The sequence below is a fragment of the Lepidochelys kempii genome, chromosome 9 (genome assembly GCF_965140265.1).
Source record: "Lepidochelys kempii isolate rLepKem1 chromosome 9, rLepKem1.hap2, whole genome shotgun sequence".
Taxonomy (NCBI): domain Eukaryota; kingdom Metazoa; phylum Chordata; order Testudines; family Cheloniidae; genus Lepidochelys; species Lepidochelys kempii.
Genome location: NC_133264.1, coordinates 99,928,462 through 99,942,289, shown reverse-complemented (window position 1 = coordinate 99,942,289; position 13,828 = coordinate 99,928,462). Strand labels below are relative to the sequence as shown.

Sequence of the window (13,828 nt, the reverse complement as noted above, 5' to 3'; positions counted from 1 at the left end):
ACCCAGCTCCCACTGATGTTGACAAGAGTTTTCCATTGACAGCATTGGAAATTGGGTCAGACCCTCAAAAACTAGAATGAGGCCAGGGTCACTGTCCTTGTGAGTTCCTGAGCAGCGCATGTTAAAATACAACGCCCTCCTTCACCCGAGTTAATGTTCCCCGGGTTCTGCTCTTTCAGAAGTGTGCTCTCCTCTCTGCCTGCGTGATTCGCTCAGAAATGCTCGCCGCTGTTTTCACGTTCATTCTGATTTTTATGAGGGTGTGAACGTAGAGGCATTTGTGCAGCTTCCGGGCGCCCTCTAGTGGTAAAAGTCCAAATAGTGCCCATTCATACCAGCAGTTTCCCGTAAACGTGGGAGTAATTCTCTCGACTGGCAGATGTCACAGGCACATAAGGCATAGAATGTTTCCTGGTATCGCAGGTGGGTTTGCTACATTGAACCTAGTTGGCATCAATGATTTCCCAAAGGTGTAATGATCGTTTATATTACACCTGTAATCTCAAGCTACTGTAGGTACTGAAGAGGCCCTTGGATTAGCGTCGTCTCTTATTTTCAGAAATTTATAACCTGTGTACACCTTTTTTTTTTTTTTTGCCAGCGTGAAATTTGGCCCCTGTGGCCAATAGCTCAGAATTGAATTTTAGTTTTAAAGGAACCCCAATCCTGATGCAAGTGAGTGATCCCACTGAAATCGGAAGGTGGGTTGTAGGATCAGGCCCAAGTTTTTATAAACAGTAACTTCTGAACAGAACAAAAACTTTCTGTACACCCCTTCTGATAGCTTTATGATAAGAACTTGTCTTCAAGTGTGATTCAATAGCAAAGAGGTAGATCATTTAGCGTTAAAAATCATTGGATCTATGTCATAGATCTAAATATTGGTTTAAGGAATAAAAATAATCACACTTTTAATAATAATGGCGAGCACTTAAATAGTAGTTTCCATGTTCAAAACACTTTACAAACATAATCTAATGAAGCCTCAACCCCCTGAGATAGGCCTCTTTCACAGATGGGGAAACTGAGACAGAGATGTTGTCACATTGTCAAGGCTGTAGAGGGAGTCCATGTCTGAGGCAGAGCTTAGCACCTCTGAAAATGAGGCCACTTTTATTTAGGTCCCTAAATATGGACTTGGGCCTGGGGAATGGCTGAGTGACGTCAGTGAGTTCATATTTAAACTCACAGGGTCAAACTTTCGAAAGCTCCTAAGTCCCATGTTCAAAAGTGGGCACTTGGGAGCCTGAGTACCCTTGCACATCAGTGGGAGTTAGGCACCAAAGTGCCGGAGTTGCTTTTGAAAGTTTTCCCCTAATCACAAAAAGAGAGTTGGGATCAAAACTTCAGCTTTAACCGTTTGGATATATGGGGCCCTTCGGAGCGAGCACGTGACTTCTTGTAAAGGCAGCTGAGTTGCTCCAAGACCGCGCTCAAGCTGTCCGGGCACAACTGAGGGTTGTATTTATGAGCCCTGGAAATGATTTACATTTGCTGGTGTGAGCAGCTGGCTGGGTAATTCCAACCTCTCCTTCCTTCTTTCCAACTGGGAAGAGGCCTGGCCTTTATTAATGCCTACACTGGTGCTAAAGATTCTGTGCAAAGTAAACAGAGAGCAACATCTGTAACATATCAGGCTAATAGCCATGTGTTTTGAACCTTTATTCTAGTGTTTGCACGCCATGGAAAGCCAAGTGATGATACAGTTTCTACCGGTAATTCTTACGCAACTGTTCAGAGTCCTCACAAATGTGAGCCAGGAGGATGAAGTAGCTGTCAACTGCACCATGTAAGAGTCTGCTAACCAGTGCTGCTTTCTTCCATTATAAATATGAGGCTGTAATTCAGACTTTTCCAAAGGAATTCTGACATTCCATCATCAAAAAAAGAAAAAACTTAGCATTCCCGCAACTCACATTTCTCTTAAAGGTCTTACTGACCTCCACAAAACAGAGCGGGAAGTCAGCTTGCTTTAGCAAAAGATCTTGCCTTTATTTAAAAGTATTTGGAGATGAAGTCAGAGATCAGGGGAATTTGATTCTCCCTCTTTTGTTATTTTACTTCTTGGCTTCAAAACTTTATTTTTGGAGGGCCAGGCTCTTTCTGAGCTGTGCAGGGTAGGATTTGCTCTTGTGAGTGGTCCTGTTTGGGGCAGGCGTAAATGTTACTCAACATGAGTAAAGCTTGCAGAATCTGACCCTAATTGTCTTGAGGATCCTGACATTGTTTGAGTGAGACTAGAGTCACTTGTCTACTCTGAGCTGTCACTTCCCACCAGGTCCTAGAGCCTGAATTAGAATCAGTTCGACTCTAATATTATTAAGAATCACTTTCACAGCACTGCTTGTTATGGGCTGGGACATGGGCGGTGAGGCCTCGAGGTCTGAGCAGGATGTCAGAGCCGGAAGAGCAGGGACAGGTACCCCGAGCTGGACAGGGAAGCAGGAACAAGGCAGGGAAGCAGGCAAGACTGGAAGGCAGGTCCAATGTAGCAGGAAGCCAGGAGCTCACCACTTGCACAGCCAACTTCCTGTGCCTCTTTCTGGCTGAAATAGTGCAGCTGGGCCAATCGGTGGGTCAGGCGCTCCTTCAGTCAGGACTCCTGTGGACGGTGCCCCTGGTGGGGCTAGGATTACATTAGCCGCTTAGCCCACCCTGTGCTAGTAAGCTGCTGGATGGCTGTTGGGATATGAAGGCTGCCCGGCGACCCAGGGGCCCCAGGTTCAAGATTTAATTGGGGATTGGTCCTGCTTTTGAGCAGGGGGTTGGACTAGATGACCTCCTGAGGTCCCTTCCAACCCTGATATTCTATGATTCTATGACCCATGGATCCTCGTGCTGAACGTGCATGGTGCTGCATGGCCATGTATAAAGTCTCATTCCCCTTAATACACAGCTTATGGTTAAGATGCAGGGGTGGCAGGTTTGTATAACATTGGCGGTGCGGGTCCGAGTCCTGCTACCCCACTCCCCTGCCTAAGGCTCTGGGAGGGAGTTTGGGTGCGGGCTTTGGGCTGGGGCAGGGGGTTGGGGTATGGGAGAGGGTGCAGGGGGCAGGCTCTGGACTGGGGCAAGGGGTTGGGGTGCAGGAGGAGTTGCAGGGGGCAGGCTCTGGGAGGGAGTTTGGTTGTGGGGTCTGGCCTGGCGCAGGGGTTTGGGGTGCAGGGGGCAGGCTCTGGGAGGGAGTTTGGTTGTGGGGTCTGGCCTGGCGCAGGGGTTTGGGGTGCAGGGGGCACGCTCTGGGAGGGAGTTTGGTTGTGGGGTCTGGTCTGGCGCAGGGGTTTGGGGTGCAGGGGGCAGGCTCTGGGAGGGAGTTTGGTTGTGGGGTCTGGCCTGGCGCAGGGGTTTGGGGTGCAGGGGGCGGGCTCTGGGAGGGAGTTTGGTTGTGGGGTCTGGCCTGGCGCGGGGGTTTGGGGTGCAGGGGGCGGGCTCTGGGAGGGAGTTTGGTTGTGGGGTCTGACCTGGCGCAGGGGTTTGGGGTGCGGGGGCGGGCTCTGGGAGGGAGTTTGGTTGTGGGGTCTGGCCTGGCGCAGGGGTGTAGGAGCTGGAAGAGGGGTGCAGTGCTTACCTTGGGCAGCTCCCGAAAGCAACCCACACCCCCCACTGACAGCAGCTCGTAGGCCAGGGGCCGGAAGGGTCTCCAGGTGCCGCTGCCCACAGGCACTGCTCCTGCAGGTCCCACTGGCCACAGCTCAGGGCGGGGGCAGCATGTGGAGATGCCCCCCCAGGGGCTACAAGGACATGCCGGCTGCTTCCAGAAGTGGAGCGGGCGGGCAGGACGGTGCCCTTGCCCCGTTGCGCTGCTGGTGATGGCAGTGGGGGCCCTTTTAAATCGCCCGGGGGCGGCAGGAGAGACCCAGCTCTGAACTTCGGTGGAGTCGGGCCCCCATGCTGGCATATTGGTGTAGTGCGGGCACCATGGGCCCATACATCTCGCCGCCCCTGTGCAGAAGAGTCATTCAGGAGGAAAGGGTTTGGAGAGGTTACTGGGGAGTGGAGCCATGGAGTGTTCCTGGCAGAAGGGTCTGGAGGAGAAGACTCAGTGCGAAGAGGAATGCGGGTGGACGTTGCTCAGCTGGCCCCTTCCAATGACTCTGCTGGGTTGATTTCAATTTTGAGAAAAAATAGGTTCCCAGGGCCAGTGGGAAGGTTCCACAGGTTTTAAATCTCCAGTGAAAACTAGCTTGTGTTGGAATTTGAAAATCCCTTTGCAGTGTTTGCAAGCCCCAGTCTGGGCGAGGGGGTGAAAGCCAGAGGGCAGCTGGCTGGGCTGCAGGTCTCTCTTGCCCCAGCTGAGAGAGACGCAGAGAGGAAACCCCAGGCCTAGCAGTGAATAGTAAAGTTGCTTTTTAAAACAGCTTTTGCTCCTGGTGATCTAAGGCCCAGTCAAAATGCAAGTAAACCAAGTGGTGTGTTAAACATCTCTGGGGCCTGGTTCACTTGTGACACCGCTGCCTCTCCGCTGCAGCGCCTTGTGACTTACACCAGTCAGAGAGCAGAATCAGGCCCATAAAGTTTCGCCAAACGCTGCAGGCTTGCACACATTGGGAGTAGAGGGCAGGGTGGCCTCTGGCATGCCCTAGCCCCCTCTCTCTCACCCCCACTGGAGTTTGAGGGCATTCCGTCGGGCTAGAATGTCTCTGGGATGAACCTCCTCCTGCCAAAGGGCTCAGACTCAGGAGATGTGTCTGATCACACCAGCCGCAGGGCCTCTGGCTGCTAGGCTACTGTTGTAGTCGGATGAAGCCCGAATGCTCTCTGTTCGCCAGCTGGATGAGCTAAGCCTTGCACATCACCGAGTGCTCTGTAGTGAGCAGAACCCTATGGTTTGTTTTTGTAGGGTTCTTCTCCACATCGTGTCCAAGTGCCATGAGGAAGGTCTAGATCATTACTTACGGTCCTTCATAAAGGTCAGTCAGGACCATGCTCTGGTCTGGTAAATTCCTCACTGCGAGAAAGCACCTCACTGGCCTGACGATGTCCCTGTTCCTTTGTAGTATGGCTTCCGTGCAGAGAGACCCAGTGCCTCACATGTGAAGACGACCCATGAAATCCTGGCCATCGCAATGGCCACAGTGCTCAAGCAGTCAGCAGATTTTCTAGCCATCAATAAGCTGCTCAAGGTAAAGGGGTAGCTGGCCATTTACTATAAACTGTCGGAGAAGAAAGGGGGAAAGGTCAGGGGCTCCATGTTACAAAGCCGCTTCTGCCCTCTCAAACCCATCCACAGGATCAGAGCCTCAGTGTGCCCGGGCAAGCCTTTGTAATCTGTTCCCAGGCCCCCCTCCTAGCAGACACTGATCCCTGCTCTCCCTGCTGGAGGGACAGCTGTGACTGTGATTCCTAGTATGATGCACCTTGTGGATTTCTCCGTGTGCAAGTGTACTCGTTCAGCTGACGTACAATCTCGCTCCTTTCCAGACTCCACTCAGGGGGAGTGTTCCTTACAGTGCTGATTTTGCATTCCCCGGGAGACCCCACATTTCTGCCTCCTGTAGCCTAGGAACACTGCCCTTTCTGTGCTCTCCCTCTGTCCATGCGTAACGTTCTTTGGACCCAGTCACGCGCTGCCTTACCCCCCATTCCAGCCCCGGTGGCATCAGCTGGCCCTTCCTATGTGCCTTTGCAACTTCAACACAGCCCCTGCTCCTCCAAGTGGATCTTCTCCAGGCAGACCCTTGCACCTGAGGGAGACCCGTTGATTTCAGGGATGCGCTTGGTTTAAACGGTCATTCGTATTACTCCTCCAGTCATTACAGTCCTGCATTTTCTGATTCAGACCAATGCGCTCGATCTTACTGGGAGATTGAACTGACCTCCATTTCTTTGTTCTAGTACTCCTGGTTTTTCTTTGAAGCGCTGGCAAAGTCGATGGCAATGTACCTGTTAGAGGAAAACAAAATCAAGGTAAGCGTGACTGCCCATGACCCGTACGAGAGATGTCACAAGGCAATATTCATTCAGACAGCTACTTTGCAAACTTGATCTTCAAAAAAAAAAAGTGTAAATCTTTCTAAACAAACCAGAAAACTCCCAGCCAGATTCTTTTTTCTTCTCTCTCCTCACTTCCCCTCCATTGTAACTTTATGTCGCTGTAAACATTTGTGGTCTTTTTCTTATGGTCAGTGCAGCACAGACCTCCTGTACTTGAGCTAAAGGAGTAGCTCTGTTAGTTGGTAGCAGTAGTAGGCTATTCTCCTGTAGTGTCCCCGCCACATTATTTTCTGGTGTGTAGCTCAACATTTCTTTCTGTGAGTGATTAAAGGGAGCTTGCACAGTGACGCCTCTCAGACCTGATTGTGCACTGTGGTTTGTGTTTGGTTTCAGCTTCCCAGAGCCCAGCGGTTTCCTGAATCCTACCATCGGGTTTTACAGTCGCTGCTTCTTGCCCTAATTCCCCACGTGACTATTCGCTACAGTGAAATCCCCGAGGAGTCAAGGAGTGTCAGCTTTAGCTTGGCCAACTTCCTGAAGGTCAGTCATTTCCTGCTCTCTCCCAGGCTAAATAAATAAAAGACAGCTAGCACTGAACAGGCTGTGAATTCACAAGCCAGGCAAACATGGCTTGGCTGCGTCATCCTTGCAGGTCCAGTGACTCCGGCTCTTTCTGTCATGGTTAGCTTTTGTTGCAGGTAAGAAGCAATGAGGACTCTCCACTTTTAATATGGGGCCTGCCATCATACCTAGCAGCTGTGCCAAAGCTTTGATTAAAATGAGTGCGCGCACATTTAATTTATTTGAGCAGAAGCTTTCGTGAGCTACAGCTCACTTCATTGGATGCATGCAGTGGAAAATACAGTGGGGAGATTTTATATACACAGAGAACATGGAAACAGTGGGTGTTACTGTTATACCAATAAAATAAAAACCAGCAGGATCTTATTAAAGGGGAAAAGGCAAAATACCACATTTATTGTGAATACAGAAAGAATCATAGTAAGCAGTTAGTTATAGCTATAACATTCCATTCAATCTCATATTTATTCACACATTCATTCATACAAACACACACACACAGGTTCTGCAAGGTTGTTATCATAGTTACCAGCCTTAGAGTTGCTTGTGCCAAGCCACTGGCCAGGTGGCCTGGACATGAGGAGGGAGCAGGGCCTCGTCAGATGCTCATCTGATGCTCCTGGAAGTTGGTTTGCAGAATCAGACCCCAAAGTTCTCACTTTCTAGAGTCCATTGTTATAGGAGTTTCTTCCTATGCCAGTCTGTGGGAATTGCTTCATCATGCTGTTGCTGAATCAGTCAGCAGATGGCACATTCCTGACGACTCAGTGCTGCCAGATGTTATCTTGTTCTTTGGTTCTCCCATCCTTGAGAATGTTGGGTGGATTCCAGTCTGCCCTCCGGGGGTCCTCTGGTTATTTCCACTTGACGCCTTCTTCGGCTGATGGACACTGGATTCTTAGGCTGGCACCTCCCTGATCATTCAGTTATTATCTACACCAAGCATCCATCCACATACGTCCTCTATCTCTGTTTTAATCACAAAGCGAGATGAATACAACAAAAGGGCGGGGAGTCTCTGGGTGCTGTTTCTATTGTTGTATTCATCTCGCTTTGTTAACAATTGTGATTAAAATAGAGATAGAGGATGTATGTGGATGGATGCTTGGTGTGGATAATAACTGAATGAGTATTGCTTTGAGTCTCTCTCTGTGTGAGTAGTTGTTGTTACAAAGAATTGCTTTGAGAACAGACGCTGTCTTAGAATGTACTGACACAATTAGCAGCTTGCAAGTTTCACACACGGAGGGAGAGAAACAGCACCAAAAACCAAGAGACCTCTTAATCAGTAATATCCTGGAATTTAAATTTAAACTATGGGGAATCAAACTCATTTGTGATTTTAATACAGAACTACTTTAATATGATCCAACATTACCATACACACCGTAACGAGAGTGATCAGGTAAGGTGAGCTATTACCAGCAGGAGAGGAAAAAAAACCTTTTGTAGTAGTAATCAAGGCGGGCCATTTCCAGCAGTTGACCCATTGTTTCATGTTCTCTGTTTATATAAAATCTCCCCACTGTATTTTCCACTGAATGCATCTGATGAAGTGAGCCGTAGCTCACGAAAGCTTATGTTCAAATAAATTTGTTAGTCTCTAAAGTGCCACCTGTTCTTTTTGCGAATACAGACTAACACGGCTGCTACTCTGAAACCTGTCACACATTTAATGTTTCTCTTGCCCCTTCAAGGCTGAAGTGAGATCATCCAGTACATTTCAGAGAAAAAAGTTTATAGATCACATGGGACTTGAGTAGCCCTGCAGAAGGACTTGACTCTTGGCAGGACTCTTGGTGAATTGACTCTTGGGGTGTAGAGAAGATTTAGGATGGTGACGTTCTTTTCTAATGATTGCTGACATGCTTCACTGTGCTTTCTGCAGCGCTGCTTGACATTTATGGACAGAGGGTTTATTTTTAACTTGATAAATGACTATGTTTCTGGATTTGGCCGCAAAGACCCTAAGGTGAGCGTTGGATTTATTGTGATCGCGTGTTGGGGGTGGGGCGTTATTTGTCAGCATCAACCAGAGCTTTGCGGTAATTATTTTGCACTGTAATTGGCTGCCATATGGACACAATTGCTGCAATATCAGCTAAGGGTAGAGGTGTCTCCAAGAGCACCAATACTGTTCTAAATTTTCAAACAACCTGAGAGAATTGGAGCAACCAAACTCCAGAGACGCTAGGGAGTATCAGGCCCAGGGTAGCAAGAGAGGGTATGGGAGACAAAGAGCAGGGTAGCAGAGGACAGGCGGTCACAGTGGCTTATAATGACTGGAGAGACAAAGGAAGCAGGATATAAACCAGCCCTAATCGGTTACTGATACTATGGAGACCAAGCTGGTATCATGCAAACCCTGTCCCTGCCCTAACTCCGCAAGCGGTAAACAAGAAGTACATTGAATGCCAACTAGCAGTGAGCTAATCCAACTAAAATCTTATGTCTTTTATCCAGATACTGGTTGAATTCAAGTTTGAATTTCTGCAAACAATTTGCAATCACGAGCATTACATTCCTTTAAATTTACCGATGATCTTTGCCAAACCAAAACTTCAGAGAGTTCAAGGTACGTCCTTTTCATATTGAATTGGTTAGAGAGCCCTAATTTATCAGCCTTGATGGGTTCCCTTGGTGACATTTGGTGTTAATTTTCTGTAATGCCCTCGGTGAGCCCCATTTTAATTCTTATGTTTCTGTGTGACTGGGCCCACATAACTACAGACACACTGTTGGTCAACACGTTCTGTATTTCCTACATCTAAATAAACCCATAGAGCTGCCCTAGAGAAATTCTCTGTTTTCTGAACAGGGTTCAGTAACTATATTGAATATAGTGTAGCTAACTGCCCTTTCCCACAACCTCCGAACTCTGTCCCCAAGGAGGATGGCTGTTCCCATCGTGGGGGGCACTAGCCTGTTACACGGGAGACCTGGTTTAATGCCCTGCTGGCTCAATGGGTGACCAGGTCTCTCTGCCTCGGGGTATATCTATACTTGGGGGTGTGGGGAATCAAACCTGCGGTGGCAAGTCTCAAAGCTCAGGTCTACAGACTCGGGCTCACAGGGCTGGTGCTAGGGCACTAAAAACAGCTGTGTAAACATTCCTGCTCAGGCTCCGAGCCCTACCCCCATTTCTGGGCTTCAGAACCAGAGCCGGAATGGCTGCATGGCTATTGTTAGCGCTGTCATTTGAGCCCCGCAAGCCCAAGTCTGCAGGCTCTGAGACTCGCTATCATGGGATTTTCTGCAGCGTAGATGTCTCCTCGGTTCCCCACCTGTCCCATGGAGATAACAGCACTGCCCTACCGCCGAGGGAGCTCCAAGACTAACTGCCTTCAGTTGGAGCGCTTGGGGACAGATCAGCATCTTCCTGTCTGTTTTCTCGCATTACTTACCTCTCTGAGCGGCCCAGCCCAGACTAATCTCTGTCACACTCGCATAAAGCTGGCCTTTTGTCTGTCTGGCCCAGTGTAACAGCATGCACTGCTGGAAGTGGCTGGGAAAGAGAGGAGATGTGACACACTGGGATGTCTGCTGACTGCTTACGGTTAACACAATAGGACAGGGATGCTCTGACTTGGTTAACATACATCTCTGTACTTGCAGCATTCAGACTGAAAAATGAAAAGCCACTAAGCTCCCGCCCTGTAGTTCACTGCCGCCAGTGTCTGCCATGATATTCTATTCTATGATTCAGGTTATTTTCCTTCCTTTTAAAAAAACATGCATATGTTAATAAGTGTGAATCGGTTCACCACAGTCACCAGGTTCTGGCTGACGTGAGAAAGTGGCACAGCCCCCTCCTCAAATGTGCACATGATAGAAGTGGCATTAACATGTGCCCATTCTGCCTGCCCTTGCAGAGGTGCATACAGGGGCGTGTCCGTGGTGAAGTGGGCCTGTCTGTAGGTGGAGTTCATGGAGTATGGAATTGTCTGAACCAAGGGAAGAACCCTTCACACCACCCCTTTAGTATGGTGTTCGCACTAGAGAAAGACTAGTTTGCATAGGGCTGGGAACAGGGGATGTGGTGTCTGCTGACACGTCGCATGCAGACCATGCCCACTTTGGGTCATTCTCCGTTATCTCTCAGAGGCATCTCAGAGCAGTTTGTCTGTGGCTTCGCAGGGTAGGGATAATAAGAAGTCAGTTTTCACATCTCCTCCCTCCCCATGTAGGTTTCCTGAAAGACATCTGTGTTTCATCAGAATTTGGCATTGCTGTTGTAATCAGAACTAACACTGGCCAGTTTCTGCAGGTCGCTGTCAGCCAGCTAAACAATAGATTAGTAGAAACAGAAGTTACAATGTATGAAGAAGTGGGTTTTTTATCCACGAAAGCTTATGCCCAAATAAATCTGTTAGCCTTTAAGGTGCCACCGGACTCCTCGTTGTTAATGTGCGAACAGTGTGTAACAACACCATCAAGACTGTCCCCTGCCCAAGGCTGAGGGCAGGATTACTTAATACTGTTCAGTTTTGCTGTATTTGTATTTGTTCCTTTTCTTTTTACATATTAGTTAGATTTTTTTTCATTTGCTGTGGAACGGTTCACTTCAGTAGGTAGGTTCGACTGGGATCATTGAATCATCTAATGTCAAATTAAATACACAGCTTCAAATCAACGCGCTTGCTTGCACGCAGCTAACTGAAATAACCATGGTGTGTGCTAGACGCAGACTTTTACTAAAACAACTAACAATCGATGCTAGAGAGTTTCTCCAGCTTGCTTTCTGTTTTCTCCTAATCAAGAATTCACAGTTCAGTTAACGGTGTATTGGATGATATGGAGCAGCAGAATTTAAAATACCGATTGTTTCTGTAATCAGCATGATACAGTTGTTGGAAAACCTAGGCTGGGATTTTCAAAGCTGTCTAGACACCCCAGGCCCAACCAGGTGTATCAGGGGAGCCTTCCACACTTGCGGGAGTGTCCAAAAGGCATCTGAGCCAAGAACAAGGTGGCTGTCCACTCTGGGGAAAGGCCACACAAGTTGTGTCATGTCCACCAGACTGGGAGCTTGCGGGATATTCCAACTCTGTGTGTGCGAGCATTAGAGGAGAGCACAACAAGAGCTGGCCATGGTGAAGTTAAACCACCCGAAGCAGTGGAAGTCTGGGCTGCATTGCTCCTTGGTGGCCAAGCTGCAGAGGCAGTGTGTTGGGAACAGCAAAAGATGTCTGCTGGCGGAGGTGAAGCCATCGCAGCTTCTGGCAAGCAGGGCATTAAACCCCCTGCCCGGTTAGCTCCCCAGGCCCTCGGGGGCATATTGAAAAGCCTGGTGTTCTAAACCAGCAGCAAGGACAGGGGGTGGGCGGGGAAGATACGTCCTCAAGAGCCTCCCGTATGTTCTAGGTCTTCCTGCAGCTTGATCTTCTACAGGAGTCGCAAGAAGCTGTCTCTTGTATATTGGGACTCCGGAGTCTTTTAACCCTTTCCTTTGCTGTCTGACCAGGGCTGAAGGAGACGGTACTGCCATTGTGGATGCAAAATAAACCAGCGCCCGGACTCAGTGTGCAGATTCCTTCCCAAGCCACTGCGCCGAGTGGCCTATTGTAACTAGGCAGCACGGCTATGAAGTGTCCCATTCCCCCACCCATTAGCCATCGCCCGCAGAGTGTAGCACTCACTCCAGGGCTTGAGCTTCTCTCTTGCTTGTTAGTTCTCAGTAGCATAAACAGCCCCCGAAAGAGGCTGTGTCATGACGATAACCCCTCAAGTGGGCTAGTCCCCAAGTGCTAAGTATCTCTGGGTCTTAGCAAATCTCTTCCATCCCTGTTCTCTGTGATTCTAGGACTTCCGTAAAACTCTGCTGACCCTAGAGAGGTAAATTTAATAAGGCTGTCTGAGGACCTTTAGGGCCGGCGCTGCCAAAACATGGTCATGAAAGAGAGAAGCCAATATCAATGTTTAATCTAAACAGGAGGAGCTAGTGGGTGTCTGTGACCTTTAATGTGGTTGCAGTCGGTGGGCAAAACCTGTGGTTAGTTCAGTCTTAATCAGAATGTTGCTCCATTGAATAATGGTTACAAAAGTTCCAGGGCTGTTCATAGTCCCTGAATCACGCCAACCTAGAATGCTTTACAGAGAGGGCGGCATCTGTGTTACGAATATATCATGATTGTGTTTTCTTTCTCTAAAACAAAATATTGCGAGCACTGCTCAGTGTTTTGCTGTTTTGTTGCAGACGTAAATCTTGAATACAATTTAACCGATGAGTATTGCAGGCATCACTTCTTGGTGGGGATGCTGCTGAGGGAAACGGCTCTTGCTCTGCAGGATAATTATGAGATCAGATTTACAGCCATCACTGTGTTAAAGAATCTGTTAATAAAGCATGCGTTTGACAATAGATACCAGCACAAGGTAAGGCATGACTATTTTGATGATTCAGTGTGTCTTGGGGTGCGATGCAAAGACACACAACAAACTTTTGGTTTTGCAGAGTTCATTAGTATTTTATTACTTTTTAAAGACCCATTCGGAATAATTGACAGGAGCTTTACTGTGTTGTGGGGAAAGTTTAAGATGGAAATAGCTTAATCTTCAGTTAGTTATTCCCATTGGTTTTAGCCATATTGAGCATTAAGGTGATAAGGCCTTGATTCAACAAGGTACTTAAGCATGTGATTAGCCATGGGCTACCTAAAGTTAAGCATGTGCTTTACTGGACTAGGATTTAACTTAACATCCTCGTATTAAATATGCAGTAATATGAGGAGAGAACCAATCTCTATTACTCTAAGATAGCTTGATGTTTTTCTAACTAGTCGATCTCACACTAAGATAAAAGGATTTGGGTGAGGTTTGGTTTCAGATGCCTACATTGTGTTCATGATGCCTTTCTTACTCCAGTGGTTTTATGGTAAAACATTTTTAAACGTTGGAACTATCTTCCCCATGACTTTCCTGTCACTGATTTCTCAAATGCAGGATTTCTGCCAGCGTAACTCCTCTCTCTTTCGGGAGAATTAGATAGTCAGCATTTGGTATCAGGTTTGTTTTGCTTCTCACTGATCTCTGTTGACTTCTGTAGTTTAGAAACTCTTAGCTGCAGTGCTCAGTGGTTGTCAAATCATGTTGTAATAATCATTGAGATTAAGGAAAAGATCCCTGTCCCTTCTCAGTGCAAGATAAGGGAACAAAAGCCACAACTCGTTAATTCAGTGGCATTTACTGGGTACTCAGTGCTCTTGCAAATCAGGTCTCTTATTTAGAAGAAGGATGGTCTAGGGCTTAGGGTGCAGCCGGAGTCAGGATAGTAAGGTTCAATTGCTTGTTCTGCCACATACTTCCTGTGTGA

At 47.9% G+C, this 13,828-nt stretch overlaps 1 protein-coding gene across 9 annotated transcripts in view; it reads left to right on the top strand.

Annotated features, from left to right (window-relative positions):
- DOCK11 (dedicator of cytokinesis 11) overlaps positions 1-13,828 on the top strand; it is a 131,596-nt gene that overhangs the window by 72,486 nt on the left and 45,282 nt on the right. For 8 of the 9 annotated variants that reach the window (XM_073358530.1, XM_073358529.1, XM_073358526.1 and 5 more), the window contains exons 24-31: positions 1,671-1,789; positions 4,841-4,910; positions 4,998-5,123; positions 5,836-5,907; positions 6,328-6,474; positions 8,405-8,488; positions 8,980-9,091; positions 12,713-12,891. In XM_073358530.1, coding sequence (XP_073214631.1) covers positions 1,671-1,789; positions 4,841-4,910; positions 4,998-5,123; positions 5,836-5,907; positions 6,328-6,474; positions 8,405-8,488; positions 8,980-9,091; positions 12,713-12,891 — 909 coding nt within the window. The remainder of the gene's footprint in view (positions 1-1,670; positions 1,790-4,840; positions 4,911-4,997; positions 5,124-5,835; positions 5,908-6,327; positions 6,475-8,404; positions 8,489-8,979; positions 9,092-12,712; positions 12,892-13,828) is intronic. The other variant, XM_073358527.1, reaches the window with a different exon arrangement.